General features: G+C 32.9%; 1 protein-coding gene across 3 annotated transcripts in view; it reads left to right on the top strand.

Annotated features, from left to right (window-relative positions):
* The window catches only part of CACNA2D1 (calcium voltage-gated channel auxiliary subunit alpha2delta 1), a 453,232-nt gene that overhangs the window by 418,649 nt on the left and 11,890 nt on the right, over positions 1 to 22,693 (top strand). For all 3 annotated transcript variants that reach the window (XM_081147533.1, XM_081147532.1, XM_081147531.1), the window contains 13 exons: positions 2,201 to 2,288; positions 3,347 to 3,409; positions 4,069 to 4,172; positions 5,000 to 5,086; positions 6,483 to 6,550; positions 6,971 to 7,009; positions 8,420 to 8,491; positions 9,454 to 9,606; positions 9,688 to 9,740; positions 11,327 to 11,382; positions 11,784 to 11,913; positions 13,960 to 14,069; positions 15,022 to 15,104. In XM_081147533.1, coding sequence (XP_081003659.1) covers positions 2,201 to 2,288; positions 3,347 to 3,409; positions 4,069 to 4,172; positions 5,000 to 5,086; positions 6,483 to 6,550; positions 6,971 to 7,009; positions 8,420 to 8,491; positions 9,454 to 9,606; positions 9,688 to 9,740; positions 11,327 to 11,382; positions 11,784 to 11,913; positions 13,960 to 14,069; positions 15,022 to 15,104 — 1,106 coding nt within the window. The remainder of the gene's footprint in view (positions 1 to 2,200; positions 2,289 to 3,346; positions 3,410 to 4,068; positions 4,173 to 4,999; positions 5,087 to 6,482; positions 6,551 to 6,970; positions 7,010 to 8,419; positions 8,492 to 9,453; positions 9,607 to 9,687; positions 9,741 to 11,326; positions 11,383 to 11,783; positions 11,914 to 13,959; positions 14,070 to 15,021; positions 15,105 to 22,693) is intronic.

Below are 22,693 nucleotides of genomic sequence, written 5' to 3'. Positions count from 1 at the left end.
TAAGAAGCTTAATTTTGAATGGAAGGTTTTTCATTGCATTGTTCTTGCTATATAGAGAAAAACAAATATATAGCACATTTTTATCAATTTATATATTTCTTCCAATTTATATAATGAGCTTTAGTATGAATAGACTAAGACCAAGATATAAAGATATATTACTTAATGGTTTGTTTTCTTACTGACATTCTCTTTTGATCATAGTTAACTTTGTGATTAAAAATATGCTTCTATATTTTCCCATTTTATGAAGTAAATAAAATTGGGATAAAAGACATTTTATTTGTCTTTAACTATTATATTTGTCTTTCAGAGAAAACTGCATCATTCATACTATGAAACTTCATGGAGGTTTATGGATTCTTAGCTTTTAAAACATTTAAAAATCTTAACTCTCTTTTTGTTACAAATATCTATAGAAGTAATGTCAGGGGAAAAATGCAATGCAAATGGGTAATAACAGGAAAACCGGATCTATAACAAAAAATTTACCTTAGTAAATCTGTTTGAACAGGAAAAGCCTGCGTAATTGACGTTTTTGGTCCTTTCTCTCCTCTCTTCCTCCGCCTCCTCTCTCCTCCCTTTTAAAATTATTTCCCTTTCTATCAAGAAGAGTTAAACAAAGCACTTCCTCAGTTATAAAAACTGAAATGTCCATCTTAAAGCGGTCTCAAATTTAAATTTATGCCATAAAAAGGAACAACGAGCACCTCTAAGAAGAATGAGGTGCTCTGGTAACCTGCCTTGGGAGATGAAGTCCACACTGGCCACGCCTGAACGAGTGATTCCAAACCCTTCTTCTCGGTGCGCACCCTGACTGCGCCCAGGCCTTTTCAGGGTTATTTACATTACTGTTTATTTCCTATTAGTAGTAGGCATTCCCGAGAACGGAAATAATGTTCTCGAATATTTATTTAATTGCATGCCATTAGAGCCTAGGAAAGTATGAGTATGTTTCGACAAAATACTTTCAGTATAATAGCACTAATATCCATACTCGTGTCTGTTCTTCAGTCTCTTTCTCCATTTCACTCACCTTTTATCTGCCTCCCCTATAGTCCAATAAGAAATGTTTGAGGTGATTATGTAACCATGTGAAGAGTTGAAATTATATTGGATTTTTAAGTATAAAATGTAGCTAATGGCTATAAAAGAATTTATATTTTCCTCAATCATATTTCACATCATGTTATCAAATAATATGTAAAACTAACTCTAAAAGTAAAATGTTTTTAGCCTATCTTACCCCCACCTCTTGTAGTAATAGGATAAGTAAAGCCATACATTTCTAATCTGAATAAAATGAACTTTTATTATAAATGTGAACTTTCAGAGGGTACTTATAGGTTATTCAGAGTTTCATGGGCTTAGAGCAGAGGAGCCAGGAGAAAGGATGAAGGAAAAGTGTTTTAAGAATGTGTATTAATTTTACCCTTGGATCTCATCACCTATCCTCTCCATTACCTTTGAAGTTGAGCTGATAGGCTCCTTCACCAATATCAGTAGATTCCAAAAGCCGATCTTGGAATAGGGTTGGTCTGTGATAACTTATTAGGCTCCTTGGCCAAAACAAACAAACCAAAACCTATATAATTATGTAGTTTTATATTTATATATAAAGTTGTCCTGAAATTTTGATGGTTTGGAATCACTACACTATCCTACTAAAGACCCCACAAAACAGCCCTGGCCTGTGTGGCTCAGTCGGTTGAGCCTTGTCCCACGCACCCAAGGCCCCTGTTTCCCAACCCGGCAGGGCACATGCCCGGGTTGCAGCTTGATCCCCAGTAGGGGGAGCACAGGAGGCAGCTGAGTGATGTTTCTCTCACACTAATCTTTCTCTTTCTCTCTCTCCCTCTCCCTTCCTTTCTCTCCCTCTCCCTTCCTTTCTCTCTAAAATCAATAAAAATACATTTTTTAAAAAAGAATATTTTCTCATCATTTCTTGATTGGCATATTTCACATCTTTTTTATAAAGTTTACAAAATAAGTTGCCTCATTTAGAATTGGCTTTTCCACTATTAATAGCCTGAAATATGCGAGACAAGATGAAAAGTATAAAAAAAAATGCATATATTTTTAAATTCATAGAAATATTATTTATTCTAAATTGCTTTTAGAAACAGATAATATATTTACCTCAGTATTTTAATTTAAAAGGTATGTGGGTGTAATTGAGGGTCTCCTTCTTCTGTGTTAGGTAACAAGGATTTGATTAATCGGGTCTTGCTGGATGCAGGTTTTACAAGTGAACTGGTCCAAAATTATTGGAGTAAGCAGAAAAACATGTAAGTATTTGTTCTTATTAATAAAAAATATAAGTCCTCCATTTCAGTTTAGCATCTTTCTGGGAAATCTGTAGAAATAGGTCTCAAATTTAAAGTTCATTATTTATCTTTAATAACAATTTCTTGAGAAAATCATTTAGCAATTGTTGGCAACTTGCATTTGCAGTCGTGGGTGTGTGTGAGGAGTAACGTCTGCCATTACTCAGCTTTACATGTAGTGTATACACTGATGTGTGCATAGGCATGTGCACAGGCATGTCTGTGTGTATTTCAGTGTGTGTGGTAAAATAGGGTTTCTAGTGAACACTCAGTTGGCTTTCTAATAGCACTACCATACATCCCATCAAGAAACTGAGAAATCTGACTACAGTTCTCATTTATAGTCTCTTCTCCACCCATTTCCAATCAATCGTCAAATGCTACATAGCTCTTCTAACAATGTTTTCCTCTCTTCTTCATACTCAAGGTCCTAATTTCCATTTCCAGAAAATTACAGCCACTGATTTGTATGCCTTTAGTGCTTCCCATTCCTCTTCCTATAACAGGTCCCATTCTATTGTCTGTATAAGTCACACGTGCCAGTAAGTCTTGCTTTTAACATGCAGTTCCAGTTCCAGGCTGATGCTCTCTGGCATGGATTTCAAGATCGTTCTTAGAAGCCTGTACTCGAAACTTGACTTCCTATTTTTCTCACCTTGTGCCTTATGCTTTTATCACATCAGATACACTCGCTCTTTGCTTTCTCTATGCATCTCCTTTACTCAACAGGTGATATCTTCTTGCTTTCTCTGTCATCTCCGTTAACTCCTAGGCCATCTTCAAAATCTGGCCATATTATTCTTTCCTATGAGATGCTTTCTTTACGCATCCTCCCTTTAAGTACTTATTTCTTAGATATTTTAACTATTAAAACATAGTTGCAGCTATTGACATATTTATTTTGGCTTTCTGTATTTTAGGAACTAATTTTATTTACCTTTGTGTCACCACCACCTAAATTAATACCTTACAAAGAGTAAGTTGAATAAAATGCTTCCTTCTTCTGCCTTCTGTTCCAGAAAGGGAGTGAAAGCACGGTTTGTTGTGACTGATGGTGGGATTACCAGAGTTTATCCCAAAGAGTAAGTTCAAATAACACCTGTAAAAATAAGTAATTACAAAAGACTATGGTAAGAATCTGCACATGACTCTATAAGGAAGCCATTCTTCAGAGACACCGATCATTATTCATAGATTAAATCTGAGTCATTATTTAATATGCTTACATTTTTAAAATATTTCATTTCTTTAGAAATGCTATTATATGATTTTTTTAGTGATGTATTACATAATTTAAGAGATTTAAAAATAAGTGTCTTTGTAGACACAAACTAACCTAGTTAAGTGAACATGATGATTATAGCCTGTAGGCTATATGTATAGCACTTTAGTGTTTTTACTGTTCTTCAATGGATCTTGCCCCTGTTATCTTCAGAACAGTCTGTAAAGTGGGCTGGGCAGGCTTATTAATATTAATTGATCTATTAACTGACTCGTCCAGAATTACCTAGTTAGTAAATGGCAGAGTAAAAGCAGGAGTCAGCTTTTTCCGACCCTTTGCATAATTCTGTGCTGATAAATTGCTTAATTAATGAATATCATATACCCCATCAATTACCACTAACTTGCTTAGACATACCTGGGATGTAGACATATCTGTAAATTTCACTTTGTCCACAAAGGGAAAAGTAGGTTATCAGGTAGATTAAAGAATAAAAATGATGAGCCATTTCCTCCTTAGGGCTGGAGAAAATTGGCAAGAAAACCCAGAAACGTATGAGGACAGCTTCTATAAAAGGAGTCTTGATAATGATAACTATGTTTTCACTGCTCCCTACTTTAACAGTAAGTATTACTTTGGAATTTAGCTTTCCCAATTTTTTTAGAAATATAAATTATTGCTACTAACTGCATTCCCCTAAAACAATATATTGTAAGTTAATTGCTCAGAAAAGTCATTATTAAGTATACACTATATGCTGACTTTGGAAAGACAAAAGCATCTATTTAATTGAGAAGGTAAAATGCACATACAGGAAACAGTCATTCAGTAATGTAGAGACAGCTTACCTACAGGTATGCCTAATACATAGAAACACATGTAGATAATCTCATTTCACAAATTGCAAATATAATGAAGAATGTTTAATGCATTTTTTTAAAATATAATTAGTTTACTCCACTCTGTCACTTTATTAAATATATCATTATAGAAATTAATAATAGCCATATTTTAAAATATTTCATTGTGTTATTTTCCTAAAATTTTCCAATTTAATTACTCAGTCTCTCTGGAGGTAGGTATTATTTATCCTCATTTTCATAAGTGGGAAAAATGAAGTTCAGAAAATTTCAGTTTTGTCCAGGGACATAGATCTTCTAAAATGCAAAGGCGGTTTGGGAATCTAAGATCAATCTTTCCACTTCAGCTGCCTTCCCAATATTTTAGCAAATGTCATGAAACAGAGATTTGGCATGCACCCATTATATTGTGGAATAGATGGAGCCAAGCTGAACAGTTCACATCCCAAAGCCAACTAATGTCGACCAATTCATGGACGATCCAGTTACCCTGGTATATAGCATATACCTATGTTAGAATGGTTATCTATTGAAAGAAATTCAATATTATTTGATTTATCTAGATAGGTCTCTTTTGCATTTTTTTTTAGAAAGCGGACCTGGTGCTTATGAATCAGGTATTATGGTAAGCAAAGCTGTAGAAATATATATCCAAGGAAAACTTCTTAAACCTGCAGGTAAGTACATGCTTCAAATTAAATGTGACCTAATATTTATATTAAAAATGGGCAATGCTAATCAGAAAGTTTCAACCAAGACAAGGTCAAAGACAGGCAAATAAAAAATAAATAAGTAAAATAAAATGCAATTACTTCCTGAGCTCGGGGATAAAATTGATAATATAAAATTGAGGAATTTTCAAAGTATATATGTTTATACACTGTTGACACAAATGTATGGAGTCAATTTAGTGTCATATATCAAAATTCTAAATGGTAGATTGGTCCAGCAATCCCATTCTAGAAGTCCAACCTAAGAGACACTTTCAAATATGCAGAAGTATACATGGCCAAGGATGTGAATATTTGTAATGATGTGAACATGGTTGGGGGAAACATAAATTATGGCATATCTATACTCTATGTCTATTAAAAAGTATTAGGTAGGGATTCATTTTAAAAAACTTCCAATAAAATAGATAGAAAAGTGACTTTTTTTGTTAAAACAAATCAAACAAGAAAACAAAACAGTTTGTAAAACTGAACATCAATAGGAATTGGAGGTAGGTTGGAATAAGTAGATACGATAAAGTAACTTACTATTTTTCTCATTGTATGATTCAGTATTGTTTGACTTTTTCAAAGAGCATGGATTAGGCCACGTGGAGAACATAAATTGCCTCCCTGCTCCTGAGGGCAGTTTTATCCCTCAGTGGTTCAACTACATAGGTAGATTCACTCTGTCACTTACTCACTAACCAATACACCCTTTCCTTCATTCACTCAATTGCTTTTATTTACTTAGTAATTCTCTGACTCTTATTTATTCTTCTACTCTCCCATCCACTCATCCTCTCATCTCATCTATCCACTCTAACCAACATTGCTTAAGTACCTGTTGCATACATAGCATTGGCCAGATTAGGGAAGCCTGGTAAGATATTCTACTTAAATGACATAATATTTATAAAGCTATTCCTAACACTGTCCAATTTTTTTTGAGCTTACTCTCTACATTAATTAATTAGCCAGGTTGTGGCAAGTGAATAAACTGTATTGTGAATATAAAGGAAGTTTATGTTATAGTTGAAGAGCTATCAGCATTACTTCTTAATGAAAACCCAAGAAGTATCTCTTTAATAAACATTATATTCACCCCAAATTTAATGCTATTGTATAAATTACCTAAATTATGTAGAAAATATTTATTGTAGCTAATTAAAATTACAGCCTTTTAAATTAATTCAAATCAATGTTTCAATGTATAGCTGAAATTAAATTGATTTTTTTAATCTTAAAAATCTTACATTCTCCTGCTCAGGAAATTTCATATATTATAGGAAAAATAGATATGTGAGAATCATACCTAATTTTTAAATGTATATGTCCATTTTTCTTTTACATAATTTTTCAGTTGTTGGAATTAAAATTGATGTAAATTCCTGGATAGAGAATTTCACCAAAACATCAATCAGGGATCCGGTAAGATACTTTAATTTATATATATAATTTTTTTTTTACTATATAATTAATAATCTCAAATGTAAATAAGAAAAGTAGAAGTAAAATCTTATACAAACAGAGGCAAAAGAAATTTTCAGTGCCACAATACTGAGAGTTATGAATTTCACTTTTTTCAAAGATCTTTAAAATCAATTAATAAATATAAAAAGAAAAATATTTCAGTGTTACAATTTGAAATGCTAGTGTAGATAATCTATAATTGCTATTTTCTAATTTTAAAGGTAAAGTAATTACCTTTTTAATTATGGACTAGACTAATATTTAATCTTACTTTTATACTAGATAAACTATTGATTTATAATTGTAACAAGATAATAATATGATATAATTAAAATTTAATTTTAAAAGATATGGCAATAATTATATTTTGTCTTTCAGTGTGCTGGTCCAGTTTGTGACTGCAAAAGAAACAGTGATGTAAGAAAACTTTAAAATAAAAATTTTAACTATAATTTTTTCTTATTATTGCTAAGATTTTATGATAAAAAAAAAGATGCAGGAAATTTTAATCAAATGCTAAAAAATTTACTCTGTGAAGTTGTGAACTAATTCATAGTTAAGAATTTGAATTATATGCTTTTAATTCCTAACTTTAAAAAGATAAATATATTATGGGAATTTACAATAAAGCCATATCAATATGGATGGTATTCTCTTCTTTCTCAATTCTGTTAGATTCTTTTGTACATATTTATCTTTACCTCTGTTCCTGAATGGGAAGTTTCTAACTAAAGTATACTTATCAGTTATCAATGCAGTCTTCCCTCATCTTTTGCACTTTCTCTAAATTTGTTCAACACTGTATTTACAATGATGAGAAATGATTTTTAACTAAAGCTAGGAATTACAGAATTTATTATAATGTTCCTAGATGCTCTAAGAATAATACTAAAGTATTCCAAAAACACATAAAAAGGGGTGAATTCCACTCTTCTAGTCATCTTATCTGTGTGTATATCTCCAAGGGAAGAAAGGGGTTTATGTCATCTTATCACTTCTAGTCATTACAATTATGAGCCAATAATTTAACTATTTTTGTACTTTGTCCATTTTACAGAGACTTTGTCAACATAGATTATGAACACTATGTTTTTAGAGCAAAGGTTTTAGCTCTAAAGGTTTTAGCTGCTTCCACAGTAGGAAAGTGGAATGCATATGTCCCCAACTCTGAAAACAATGTTTTAAACTGTGATTTTTATACAATGAAAATTATTAAATTGATTCAAGCACTTAAATTTCATTTAAACTAGGTGGGAATTTATTCTATATTTCAGGATTAATGATTTTCTTCTTAGTCACAGGCATTTCTTGTTTTGCTTTTTCTTTTACATCTCAAATTATCCAACCAAGTATTTTTAATTAAAATAGTTCTAAATATCCTTAGACTTCTGCTTTAAGTCTGTGAAGCATGGTGACTAAAATTCATTAAAATTATTTTTTTATCAAATCTCAAACATAAGCTTAAAATAATAAAATAATTATATGTTATTAAGTATTTTGATCTATCCAACTTATTGAATCATTCAGAGGACTTTAAAATGGAAAAAAGATTATTTCTGATTTGTTCTTATGATTTGTTAAGGTGAAGTTGACAGTTTTAACTTGATGGATAGTGGTGGAACCAAGCCCTGAGGGTTTGATAGGAATCTGTGCTTGCCCTTAATTTATTTCATCAGAATCTCTTGAGCATATGTGTTCAAGAGAATACATAGTCATTTGATTTTTTTCTATTGTTGTTATAATCATCTACATATAATGGAGTAATAATAATGCAACCTTCTAACCTTCCTGAAAATATGTTAACTGCTTTTTTTTTTTTTTTAATAGGTAATGGATTGTGTGATTCTAGATGATGGTGGGTTTCTTTTAATGGCAAATCATGATGATTATACTAACCAGGTGTGTACTAAAGTGAAAAGAACTATGGTTTCCAAAGCATATTTTCCTGATCAACATTGCAAAACTCCTTCATACCATAATAGAAATTGATGAGTTGTTTTATTTTTGTTATAAACTTTAAAGTTCTTAATATGATATAAATCGCTAAGAAATGCATCCAAAATCTAGATTACGTTATGTTTGTTAGTTGAGTTTACTTCCTAGTACTCACAGTAATTAAAACATATAGCTAAGGATCTTAATATATATGAACTTTTTATTTTTGACTTTCAGAAATTTAGAATATTTTCATATATTAAATAATTATCCGTTGATAATGTCTAACTTAATATCTGGCTGGTTTGAAACAGGTGAAGTTCTTAATCCCAAATTTGTAAATTGGCAGCACATAGGCTATTTGGTTCACACAGGATTTTGAACGAAGTAGAATTTGTTGCCAACTAATTTCACTTGTGAATGTACATTTCTGGCTTCTCTTAAAAAAAAAAAAAAAAAAAGGAAGGAAGAAAAGACCTCTCAACAATGACCTTTTCCCTGTCAATGTTTACGGGCTGGAGTTTAGGATTAAACTCTAGGGTAATCCTCTAATCACCTAGAGGTTGCCCCTCTAGATGCGACTCACTCCAGTTCATCAGTTTCTACAAGTTTCTTTCTCATGTCCCATGCATTTTTCTTATTTATACTACTCTTCCCGTCCCCAGGAGGCATTTGTGTCCTTAATGCTGAATCTATTGTGTCCATTCCTTCCGCAGCTTTCTCACAGAGCCATTGAGTAACGAGAACACCTCAGTTCATTTGCATTCTTTTGGAGTGTCATATCCTGGTTGTTACTTGCTTCTGTTTTAAAACTCCTGGGTAGTTTTAGTACACAGTTCTTTGTATTATTTCTTTTCATTGTACTGGTTCAGGTTAATATTTGACTTTCACTTGAAACTTCATGTTATTATTTCTTTCTGTGCCAGATTGGAAGATTTTTTGGAGAGATTGATCCTAGTTTGATGAGACACCTGATTAATATATCGGTCTATGCTTTTAACAAATCCTACGATTACCAGTCAGTGTGTGAGCCTGGTGCGGCACCAAAGCAAGGCGCAGGGCATCGCTCGGCATATGTGGTCAGTAACACCCAAGTTGCCCCTTCCTCTCCGAGACACTCAGTGTAGATTAATGCACTCACATTTTATTATATTTCCTAGCCATCAATAGCGGACATATTGCACATCGGCTGGTGGGCTACTGCTGCTGCGTGGTAAGTCAAAATTGTATTTTTATTGGTAATGAGAGAAAGATGTCAGATAGTAAAGAATTTGATGAAAATACAGATTTTGTGACATGTAAAAAATTATGAGAGTTAGTGTTTTAAAATTTCCAATAGCACATATTGGCAATATATACTTATAAATAGTTCTTTCTAAGTCATTGGAGTAAAGCTGTTACAATTTTTCAGTTTTTTTATATGAAAACAATGTTATGCTCGTGCAAACTTGAGACTTCTCAGATGCTTCTTTTTCCATGGGACCTTTGAAACTTCATTTGTGTTCTTTCTGTGTATCATACTCAATTCCTTAAATTTTAGGTGTTTTATCCTTCTATTAATTGGCTTCAATATCCAAATTAGATGTCTTCACTGATCAAATTCATGACATGATGCCTTATCTTTCTACCTCTTTACTGTTCATACAAAGGCTGGCTTAGTTTTGGAGGCATCATCTTGCTGAAAGGGATCTAATTCTTTCTTTTCACCAAATCCATCCTCTTACCTTCTTCACCCCCTCACCTATAACCTGTCACCTTTGAAAATGAGACATTTAAACTGCTTAGGGAGGCACTGTGAAAAGTCTGGAAGATCAAATCTGGCATTGTTTGGTTCTGGTTAAATCAAGTAACTAAGCCTCCTGGTGTGTCTGGGATCCAATCTCTCCCTCCCTCCCTTCCTACCTATGTTTCTTTTGTACCAATGCCCTACTGTATTGTCCAAGTCTTATTCCAGGTAGGTTACTCTCTAACATTCATTTGATATTGAGGCTTTCCCAGCTAAAATTAAGTGTTTACAGGGTAGCAAAGATTTTAGATTAAAAAAAAAAACAATTTTGGGGGGAAAATTGTGAAAAATGGTGCTTTCTATTGTGAAAGAGATTTATATATTAATTCACATAGGTTTTTTCTAAACCTTATATTGATTCTGAAATACTTGATTGCCTTCATATTATTTTCTGGTCAGAATATCTGCCCACTCACCACTGCCCCCCCCCTTTTTTTATTAAACTCAGTTCCAGATAACTCTATACTAATATTTGGTTCCATTCCCCCTTATTATAAAACTGAAATGTGCCATATGCCATAGATATATGTATATTTATTTCATAAATGTCACATTATGTATTTATAAATATATTCTAAAGTAAGTCATCTATAAACCCATGGCACAAAGTCATTTTTGTTTTTAGGGTTTTTTCTTCCTCCACACAGTTTCAAAAACTAAAAGATGGAGAAAATTCTGACTGAAACCCAGGCACTAAAATACCGACATTATCCTGCTAGAGTTACCACTTCTCACAATCTCATTTTATAATGTGATTCCTCACACACATGTCCCTCATTTGGTCCTAAACACACCTAACTTCAGAACATAATTTACAGTGTTTTATATAATTTAAAAAATATTTATATAGAATGCTTCTAAACTTTGTATTAGCAAATTCTGAATTTTTCCCCTGAAAGATGAAAAATAAATGTGTTTATGTGTATATAAAAAATTCCTCAGGTTTTTATTATGTAATTTAGAAAGGAAAATATATAGATTTTTATCAATAATTATTCATATTTAAAATTCAGGTCTATTCTACAGCAGTTACTCTTGAGTTTGACCTTTCCACGACTTCTTGAGGCAGGTACGTAAAAGCTCAGATATTATTGTCTTAATAATTAAATTTTTCTTTTTGGATGTACAGAATTTAACAAACTCAATAAGAAAGAGAATGTGTGTGGGAGAGAGAGAGAAAAAGAGAGAGAGAGAGGTCATTCATTTAACACTTGTAGGTTAAAATCTTTTTGTCAAAACTCTCCTATTTCACATCGGCCTCTATTTTGTAGCTGTTAATGTGTTTGAATTAATTTATTCTACTGAAATTTATTGGGCACCTATTAGGGGCTGCCACTCTGTTAATCTTGAGTTTGACCTTTAGCCAATCAAAGTGCCTGCCCTTACACAGTTGTTGTGCTCCATGAGAAATGAAGGTGCTGGGGACTGATATAGTGTCCCCTCATGATGGTGGTCTTTATTTCCCCACAGTTGACATGGAAGATGATGACTTTACAGCCTCTATATCAAAGCAGAGCTGCATTACTGAACAAACACAGTATTTCTTTGATAATGATAGTAAATCATTCAGTGGAGTATTAGACTGTGGAAACTGTTCCAGGTAATTTTTTTTTCTTCATTTCTGGACCATTTCTATTTCACTAAGAAACTGTATTCAGTTTTATAATCACTATAGAAAATACTGGAGATTGCTATTGTTCAAGTCTGAGAGATATGAGTAACTGTTTTAAGATGAAAACATCAGAGATCTTCACTTTGTGGGTTTTAAAATGAATTCTAACTTTGATAATCCCTTTAACTATGATATATAGTCAAGAAATCAATACCACTTTTAGCCAGAAAATGAGAAATTCCATTATATTTAAATGTATTTATTTTTTCATCTCAAAGAACCTATATTAAAATTTTCTAGTATAAAGAAAGTTGCAGAATTATTCATCCTAAAACTAGGATTAATTACATCCATAATTCTAAACCACCTATATGGTTCTTTTTTACATGTAGTTACTACACAGGTTTACAAAAAGATATTAAGGGGTGTGTGTTCTAGTACTCACTGAAATTTAGCATTGAAGATATGTTTGATTTGAAACTGGAAGAACTGGGAGAAATGTTTCCCAAGGTCAAGGTTAATGTTAGTCACCAGTATCCATAAAACACCTTGAAACATTTTTTGGAAGAGATTGTAATGGGATAGAGGAGAAAGGTGAGGAGGAGTTTTTTGAAGTTTTAAGAGGAGAGTGATAGTCCATGTCACAGGATCACTGAGAACAGAGCAGAAAGGCACAGCTTAGAGGGCAAAGAGTTGAGATACTTTGTTTTTAGTGAAGAAATGTTAACATAGAGAAGAGGAAATATGAAGAGATCAGGTAATGTGAGCATGTGAAAGGGCTGGAATTGTTAATTGGTAGGGATTTAAAAAAATAAAGTTTATAACAGTTAAAAATGTCTTCAGGAATAGGTTAACTGAAACTGGCATGCATTTTTAATAGATATGGTCAATATGATTTTATGACTTAAGTAATCTTTATGTCCTAGGAGGAGGTAGAGGGTATGCAAAGGAGAAGAAAGGGGAGGCCAGCCAGGCATAAACTCAGCAAAAAGCAGACCATCCTGTTTAGAGATTAGTGTATTATGCTATCAGCTTCAGGAAACAGCACTGTAGCATGTTCTATGGGTACATCGGAAAGAGTTTGAGTCCTTTGGCCTCTCATTAATTGATGTCCAGAACTAGCAATGTGTGGTTAAAAGTTGGCTAAATTAAATCGCAAAGATATTAAGTTGAATCATGATTTTTTTTTTAATTCACTTTATGCTTGTGTCCTAAGTTCAATGAGGAGGGAAAGCAAGAAAATCCCACTTCTTTGAACATATATAATCATAAAGAAATTACTCTTTAAGGACAGATTTACATTTTTATCTTGGTTGCTGAAGAAGACAGAAGCAGCTTAAGATGTGCAAAAAACAAAAGCAAAAAACACTTCATGGAATTTAAAGCTCTTGACTTTGTCTATATCTGTGTTGTCCAGTTTAGCAGTTACCAGCCACGGTTGACTATTTCAATTATCAATTACAGTTAATCAGTATTAAAATGTTGATATCAGTCACACTGGTCACATTCTAGGTGCTCAATAGCCTTATTGTCTGTCATATCGGAGAAAGCAAAAAACGTTTTCATCATTATAGAAAGTTTGCTGAACAACATGATTTAGTCTTTACTCTGCCATTAGCTTGGGCAAGATGCTTAGCCATATTTGTACTAAAAGTTTTATCTGTAAAATAAGGCAACTTTGGCATATTTCCAATGATAAATACCACAATTTCTTAAACATGTAAAATAAAATATTTTTTTCTATGAGTTTCAACAACTAAATAGTGCTATTTTTGCATTGAGGACTAACTTTTTAAAAAAAAAACCACACAAAACATTTTTGCATATTTTAATACTCATTTGAGAGACGTAATGTGTGTGTACTAATAAGTAAAACACAGTAATCTTCTAAGATCATTCTCCTTCTGTTTTATTGTTTGTGTTGGTGATGCTGTTTCAAGATGTGATATTTTGTCTTTAATATTTAAGAATCTTTGAAAGATTTTTATTTCTTTCCCAAGATAATTTTCTGTTGTTTTTAAAAATATTTTGCAGAATCTTTCATGTAGAAAAACTTATGAACACCAACTTAGTATTCATAATGGTTGAGAGCAAAGGGACTTGTCCCTGTGACACACGGCTGCTCATACAAGCAGAGCAGACTTGTATCCTTTGACAGTAGAGGTGTTTGGAATGGAAAGCCATTTAAAAATAGTGCATTTTTAATCTTGTCATGTTGTTTATGCTCCTAAAAAGAAAAATATAGAGTGATCATCTCACTGAGGCAGAATGGACACCTCACACAAAATTTGGTTTGGATGTCAAGACTGATGTTGCTACAAATGCACTGAAAAAATGTGTAAGGCTTCTTACTCACATGATGAGGTTTGGTGGAGAGAGCAGTGCAGGTTCCCAAGTAGATCTGAAAATGGCTTGACAGAGCTGTGGCTTGAAAGCTGTCAATACTCAATCATCCAAAGTGGAGTCAGGTCTAGTATATGCATACAATGGAATATTATTCAGCCTTAAAAAAAGGAAATCCTGTTGTATGCTACAACTACAATGGCAATAACACTAAAACTACTTCTGGTAGTAAACCTGCAAAATGACATGCAATGACCATTAAAGCATTGTACGCAGAGGTTCTGTAGAGCACCTATAATTTTTGCATTAGCCTAAGCTGTTTTTGAAGAAGAAAAAATAGTTCTCACCTGTGTTTGGAACTGACATTTATTAGGAATTGGTTTATGTTAAGTAGAGTGTGCCCAGCTTCTCCCTTGTACTCTTTTACAAGGATGACCCTGCCTTATACTCTGCATCAATTGTGCATTTCACTCACTTATATTCTACAAATATTTATTGAGTACTTGCTGTGTGCCAGGTACCATATTCAGTCACAATTTAAAAAGTTGATCTCTTCACACAGTCCCTAGTCTGACAAGAAAAAAATTGTGTCAGTTTAATTCCTTAAATCCCTAAGTATTTGAACTGGTTGTGTTGGGCTGGGAATAATGGCATAGGTATCTCTTACTTGCTTTGGGAAATAAATATGTTGCATTTCTTTTTTTAATTGTGTGCAGGAAAAGTAGTTTCATATTCCTTAACAAGTTTCTTTAGCTGATGGTCCAGATCCTTGTGATATGGTTAAGCAACCCAGATACCGAAAAGGGCCTGACGTCTGCTTTGATAACAATGACTTGGTAAGACCAAACGTTTACTGTATTAATTTACTTTAGCTCGATGGTCATTGTCCACAAGAATTTAAGGATCCATAGTGTTTCTCACTAACATGACGTACTTTCTGGTAAATAGATCTTTCATTTCAATATTTTTCATGGTAAGCATAAGCTTAACAGTTGCTTCTTCTATCTGTCCTTCCCACAGAAATTGTACTTTCAAACACAATTCCAATCAATTCACTAATAATCCAGCATTACAAAGCTGATGATTTTAAAGACTTTCTAAAAAACAGTAATTGGCAGTAAATGTTACTTACAGTATATGAGTTGTCTACCTTCATTTATATTCCAATCTTGAAGATATAAAAGTTATTTTCATTAATTTGGGTTTAATCTTCATTCAGAGTATTTAAAAACCTGTCAAACAGCTATTACCCAATTATTTTACAATTCTACCTTTTTTGACATGGTTTCTAATTCTGTCATATATTAGATTTATATTATTTCTATTAACTGTATTAATTCTTATATTGTTTGAAATTAGACCAGGTCGATTACATAGGGTTAAGCTGATAAAATTTTACAAAACATACTTAATATGTTATTTAAACACACTCCTAATTTTCCTATAGGTCAGTCATCTTCCTCTACTAACACTATTCAGACTTTCTGTGTCTATAATCAGCTGTATGATTTTAAAATTATTGTAGTTAAGAAACTTTATTCTTAAACATAAAGGCCACAAAATGCCTGCCCACTTTCAAAAATCAATTTTAAGTATAGTATTCCTCAATTCTCTGATGTGCCTTTGCATTTACTGTCTTGCATACACCAATGAGCATGTAAACAAGTATTATTACCTTAGGAACTGTTTATTCTGAAAACAGGCCCCATCATTTACTGATTAACGTGTATTTATAGAGGTTGGTATTTATTTAGCATTGACTTGCCTACTCTGTACTTATTTACTCTAATATACATAGCCACTTTTGTCCCAGAAAAAAGTAATGCATTTCCATAGATACATATTATACAGTTAAGTAATATAAATTATAATTGGAGCAAAGAAGAAATAAAATCAGGGATGGAGAATAAAGCTAAAAATGCAAGATGTTTTAGCAGGTAAATCTCAGTTATCTCTGAGGAATACTGATCATTCCCTTTGATGGAAAGTGATTCAAAGTTGCTGCTAATAGATCTTTTTCATTGTACACCATTAGACTTAAATAAAGTTCAGACATGAGGACTTCTGCTCTTTTCTCTACTATACCTTTAGGAGCTTTGCCCGTGTCAAGTCATTCCCTAAAGAATGTTGTTTGTGGACCCAACAGGGTAATATCATTAGGGAAACTTCGCTCATCAGCTATTTGCCATCATAGACTGAGGTTCAATTCCTTCAGATAAACTTTAAAGACCATATACAATCCCTATTACTCAAAAATATTTTCACCCTCTGAAGCTCTAATTTTTGTCAAGGCATTAAAAATGTTTAAGACAAAAATTCTCAGTAACTCAAGTTCCTATAAATTATACAGTGGATTGTGGGTGAAAGTACAAGTCTTGCTCGGTAGCTTAATGTGCTAATAATGTCTTGTGTTTCTTTAGCAGTGGAGTATTCTGTAATGCTTATTTGCAATGGTCACTGTGAATCTGCTCTGGATGGAGGCTCACATAAACTGCTAACTGCCAGCAAATTGCATGAAATCTCATCTCGTATGTCTTCTTTTCTGTGTTTTCTTTCCTTTTCCTGTACTTGCTACTTTGCCCGTTATTAATAGGATCAACTTATATGCACAACGAGTCGTGCCTGTACCATGATGTCAGCTCCTATCTTCATTTTACTGCAAGTTTTCATGTGGTGTGGATGGTCAGTCACTTTCTCTAATTTTTCTTTGTGTTTGGTTCAAAATTTTAAAAAATAAACCATATCTCTAAATGCACCGTAACTGTCCTGAAACCAGGTTATTAAAATTCCAGTACTGATGTAAATAGCTAATTTCAAATGTTGTATAAGTTTCTAATCTTAAACAGACCATAACAGCACCTATATTTATTTAAAAATCAGTATTTTCTCATATGTTTTTTTTTTTTATAAATATTAAGTCATTGTGGAGAAAAATTATACATGCTTCATGATGTCTCAATTTAACTAAAGAGAACTATCTTAAGGACAATTATTAGAACTGGTAATCTCAATTTATTTTCAAAAGATGCTGATATAAAATTAATATACCATTTCAATTTTATCAATCATTACTTAATAACTCATTCTAATTTTTCTTTTTTAAACAACTTTTCAGATTTTTACTACCAAAATATTGCTCTTATTGAAATATTTTAGTATAAGTGCTTCCAATTTCTAAGTCTGTTTTACTTAGTATTACTTATATTATCTAGGCAAAATTATATTATTTATTAACCTTTTGTCATTTATCTGAATTACATAATCAATATGACTAAATAGATGTTTTAGGACCTGAGTTTGTGTTCAGGGCTCCATTTACAGTTTTGCAGTTTCTTTTCTGATGCTCTCGGTTCACCATGATTATTTTACTAGAGCAACTTGGGTTGTGTTCTTTCTTCATTGTTGTCCAGGTAGTCATTGATTAGGAAACCACTAGATGGAGATGTGGCCATTACTATGAATGGAGTGAGCTTATCAGAGGTGGGGAAAAGTGGAGTAGCAGAGGGATATTCAGAAAACAACTGCTTTTGTCCTGGGATAATAAAATAATGGTTTCCACAGCAAAAAATTCCAAGTGAAGGAAACCTATCTGGTTTAAATATATATATATATATATATATATATATATATATATGTGTGTGTGTGTGTGTGTGTGTGTATATATATATATATATATGTATGTATGTATGTATAGATATATATATACCAAATTAAATTATCTCTCTGTATGAACATATTTTTAAATTGATAATTAGGTAGGTATTTGAAATATCATTGATCCCAAAAAATTGATCCCTTAAAGAAGATTACATAGGTAATCATACCATTTACATACTAAAGGTGTTGTAAAATCACATTTTCTACATTTGTCCCTATTTATAATCAATAGAAATGAGCACACTAAAGCTTAAGGGTAAAAAAAGTATTACATTTTCTTTTACAGATCAAAAATAGTGTAAAATTTAACTATATTTTCAAAAGTTTACTCCCATCAATCACAGAATGTTTTAGATAAGATTTATAGGCTACTCATTAGATGCAAATTATGCATGTCAACTTCCTTTTGAATAGATCACTTCCCATTTTACCTTACACTTAAAAATCTATAGGCAATGCCCTGGCCGGTGTGGCTCAGTGGTTGGACCCAACTGGATGGGATCAATATGTTTTAATGAAATAATTTTTGAAAGATGAAAAGAGCACATCTGGGATGCCTTGATGTTGTTGTGTCCTTGGGGAATATATAATAGTAGTCTTGAGAAGATGCTGTAGATGACATATACTTTACACTCGAAGTGGGGATTTTAAAAACACAGCCACCTGTGTGGAATAGTGAATTGTTCTATGCAATTTGAGTGTTGTTATGATGATATCAAAGGAAGTATTTTCTTTGAAACAGTAGAAAGTTGATAAAAATAAAATATTACACACAAAAACCACTGAGATTATTTGGCAGTTTTCCCCCACATTTAGGACCAATAAAGGTTAAAGTCTAAGCTTCAATATTAGTCTGAATGTAACTTGTGTGGATTGGATTCTGCTCACAGGAAAACAGGGATGGTGGTGTCATCTAAAGGGTATATCTCTCTAAGCATTTAAAAAGTGCCTCTGTCTAAAGCTAGGACCCTTACACCCTATGGAGTTATAAAAGGGTATAGATCCTGGCCGGGCGTGGCTCAGCGGTTGAGCTTTGGCCTAGGATCCAGGAGATCGAGGTTCGATTCCCGGTCAGGGCACATGCTTGGGTTGCGGGCTGGATCCCCAGTAGGGGATGTGTCCAAGAGGCAGCCGGTCAGTGACACTCTCATCATTGTTTCTATCTCTGTCTCTCTCCTCCTCCCTTCCTCTCTCTAAAATCAATAAAGATATATTTTTTAAAAAAAGGGGAAAAAAGGATATAGATTATAGGTATATAATTATGAAGCCCATACCATGAGGACTTTATTAAAACACAGCTGTTCAAATGAGACATTTTGATAAGAGCTTTTTGAAGACTGAAGTTGTAAAGAAGAACAAAAGAAAAACAAAGCTGAAGTTTATCAAAGAAGAAATGAAAGCAAGCCAATGATATGTGTATTGAGGAAGTTCATTATTTTATGCAAACCTAATTTATAAAAATACATTATTGGGTGCATGAAAAATGATTATACAGAAATAAATGTTTGTGTATATTTACATATGCACACATACATTTAAATAGCTGAACAAAGATACTACCTACTTCATAAGTTAATGTAGTGAGTATGTTAAGGTGCTGTGTAGGAGAAGAAATTATTTCTTAGGGAATTTTTGTAGATCTTTCTTTAACACTGGTATGGGTTACTTAAGTACAGACCTATCTAAATTAAAAAGTTAGCCATTGTTTGGTAGATGTCTTCACCAGTGATTTGCCTCTTGAAGGAAATTTAATGATTACTATAATTCAGAAAAGTGCAAAAACTTCTTAACCGAATGACCAGAAAATTTTCTCTTGGGAAAATTATTTAAATAAATTAAAATTTTTTGTGCTCTTACTATGTGAAATTAGTAAGAGGTTCTGGTTTTGGGAAGAAAGGCAGAGTAATTGTTTAGTTAGTAATTCTTGTTTAACAAGGGAAATGGAAGGGATTTGAGCCACCAAGTATACATGGTCTCAAAAAGTTAGCCTTGGAGCAAAATCATATGAATATAACTATGGTTTAGATGTTGTTTGTTATTTTTTAATGAAAAATTGAAAAAAAAATAGGAATGAGGAATTCTCAGTGACATCTTCATTAAGAGCCCTTTGAGAGACATCTCTAGAAGGAAACCTAATTATTGTATTTTAAAATATATATGTATACACACACATATATATTTGTACATGTACAAGTATATATATAATATTGGCACTGAATCCTTTTTCTATTTTAATGTGTCAAACTGAAACAAGGTACCAATCTCTTATTTTTCACTATAGTAATCTTTAAAAGTCAGACTTGATTTATCTGGTCATGATGTTAATAGGAGTTTGGTTCCTTTAAAACAGAGAAATGCTAAAGTTTCACCCATACCAGTGCATTTGTGATTTAGAATGTTTTTAGAATGGAGCTCATAGTTTACTTTCATAGACTAATTTCAAGTCTTGGTATATGGTTTGCCCATGCAAAACACCTGAAAAACATGCTCAGGAAACTGAGGAGGCAGATTTTTCAGTGTGAATCAGCGTACAGACTTCAGGGACTCCAAATAACTTATCTAAATTACCACCTTCCATACTGAAACAGACATATCTCATCATCACACAAAGGAAATGAAACAAAAAAAAACCAACACTAAAAATATAAAAAATAAAGACAATGGGTTCAAGCCAGAGAGAATATTTTTCTTTCCAAAAGACATTTCTGGAATAAATTTTACATTAATAATTTCTTTGATAAAATATACCTTTAATGCATTAATGGGTCTTGTTTGTGTTCTCATTTTTCATTCTATCAAATTAATACTTAACTAGAACTTAGGAGATACTCCTGGTAAAATGACAATTAAGCCTTTAAGTTAGTATTTTATATCTGTAGTGTTTCTAACTAATCAATATATGTGCTGCTTTATTGAGTACTACTATTTATCAAGTGCTTACTGTATATGTTAATATCTACTTGTGAGGCACTTGGATGTCTAAACTAAAAAATAATTTATTTTTTTAATCGGAAATCCAAATGTAAAATAACCCTGTTTTTCATCTGGCAACCCTTCCTAGAGGGGAGAGTACTTGAACAAAGAGAAGAACAAGTACAAAAGCCCTGAGACAGTAAACACCTTAACCTGCAGCAGAGGCAGCTAGTGTTATTTGGAGCAGAATGAGTGGTGGGGGAGGGGAGAGGAATACCGGAGGGTGAAGATGGAGACAGCTAAGCCCCAGACCTTGCTTTGCAGGCCTTGTCAAGAAATTTGGATTTCATTCTGAGAGTGATAAGAAATTTCAAGAAGGGAGTGAAATGATTTGTTGTATGGGTTTTAGAAGACTGCTTTTTGAGAAAAGATCATAAAAGAGCAAGAACAGAAACAATGAGGCAGGAGTACAGGCAAGAAGTGATGGTGATTTGTATATGAGATAGTGAGAAGTAGGTCTCGGGATATTATTTCTATATTTTTATGGTTGACAGCATTGCAGATGTCCTCCATTTTCCCCCTTGTGCCCCCTTCCAGCCAACCCCTGCCCCATCTCAGGCCTTCCCCACACTACTGTCTATGTCCATATATGCATGTATGTTCTTTGGTTAATATCTTTCCATCCCCCCACCTCCACTGAGATCTGTTATCCTGTTCCATGCATCCATGCCTCTAGACCTATTTTGTTCTTCAGTTTATTTAGTTCATTAGATTCCACATATAAGTGAGATCATATGATATTTGTCTTTTTCCAACTGGCTTATTTTGCTTAGCATAATAGTCTCCAGGTCCATCCATGCTGTCTCAAAGGGTAAGAGATCCTTCTTTTTCACAGCCACATAGTACTCCATGGAATAAATGTACCACAGCTTTTTTATCCACTCATCTACTAATGGGCACTTGGGTTATTTTCAAATCTTAGCTATTGTAAATAATGCTGCTATGAACATAGGGGTGCATATATTTTTTCTGATTGGTGTTTCAGGATTCTTAGAATATATTCCCAGAAGTCAAATTGCTGGGTCATACAGCAGTTCCATTTTTAATTATTTTTAGGGACCTCCATACTGTTTCCCATAGTCACTGCTCCGTCTGCATTCCCACTAGCAGTGAACTAGGGTTCCCTTTTCTCCACATCCTTGCCAGCACTTGTATTTTGATTTATTGATGGTAGCCTTTCTGGCAGGTGTGAGGTGATACCTCATTGCTTCCACTTGTTTGTATCACCCTCTGTTTCTTTTTTCAATGTCCTATAGTTTTCTGAGTACAGGTTTTCCCTCCTTTGTTAACTTTATTCCCAAGTATCTTACTTTTTTTTTTGTTGCTGTGGTAGACGGGATTGTTTTTTTAGTTTCTCTGGATAGATTTTGAAGCTGGAATTAGGAGACATGCTGATGGATTAGATTTGAGAAAAAGGGAGGAAACACAGATGACTTGTTGTCTTTGACCTGATACAAAATCCAGAAAAAGCCATTACAAGAAAACTAGTCTAATATCTCTCAAGAACATAGATGCAAAAATTCTCAACAAAATATTAGCAAATCTAACAATATATATAATGAATTACACACCATGATCAAGTGAGATTAATCCCAGGTATGTAAGGCTGGTTCAACATATGCAAATCAATATGTAGTACACCATATTAATAAAATGAAAGGTAAAAGTTACATGACTATATAAATAGATGTAAAGAAAAGCTTTTGACAAAAATACAACATCCTGTCATGATAAAAACCTTGGCCAGACTGGGTGTAGAGGAACATACATAATAGAGGCCATTTATGACAAAACC

Source organism: Miniopterus schreibersii (genome assembly GCF_964146895.1).
Source record: "Miniopterus schreibersii genome assembly, chromosome: 9".
In the NCBI taxonomy this organism is placed as follows: domain Eukaryota; kingdom Metazoa; phylum Chordata; class Mammalia; order Chiroptera; family Miniopteridae; genus Miniopterus; species Miniopterus schreibersii.
This window is presented reverse-complemented; position numbering and strand designations above follow the sequence as displayed.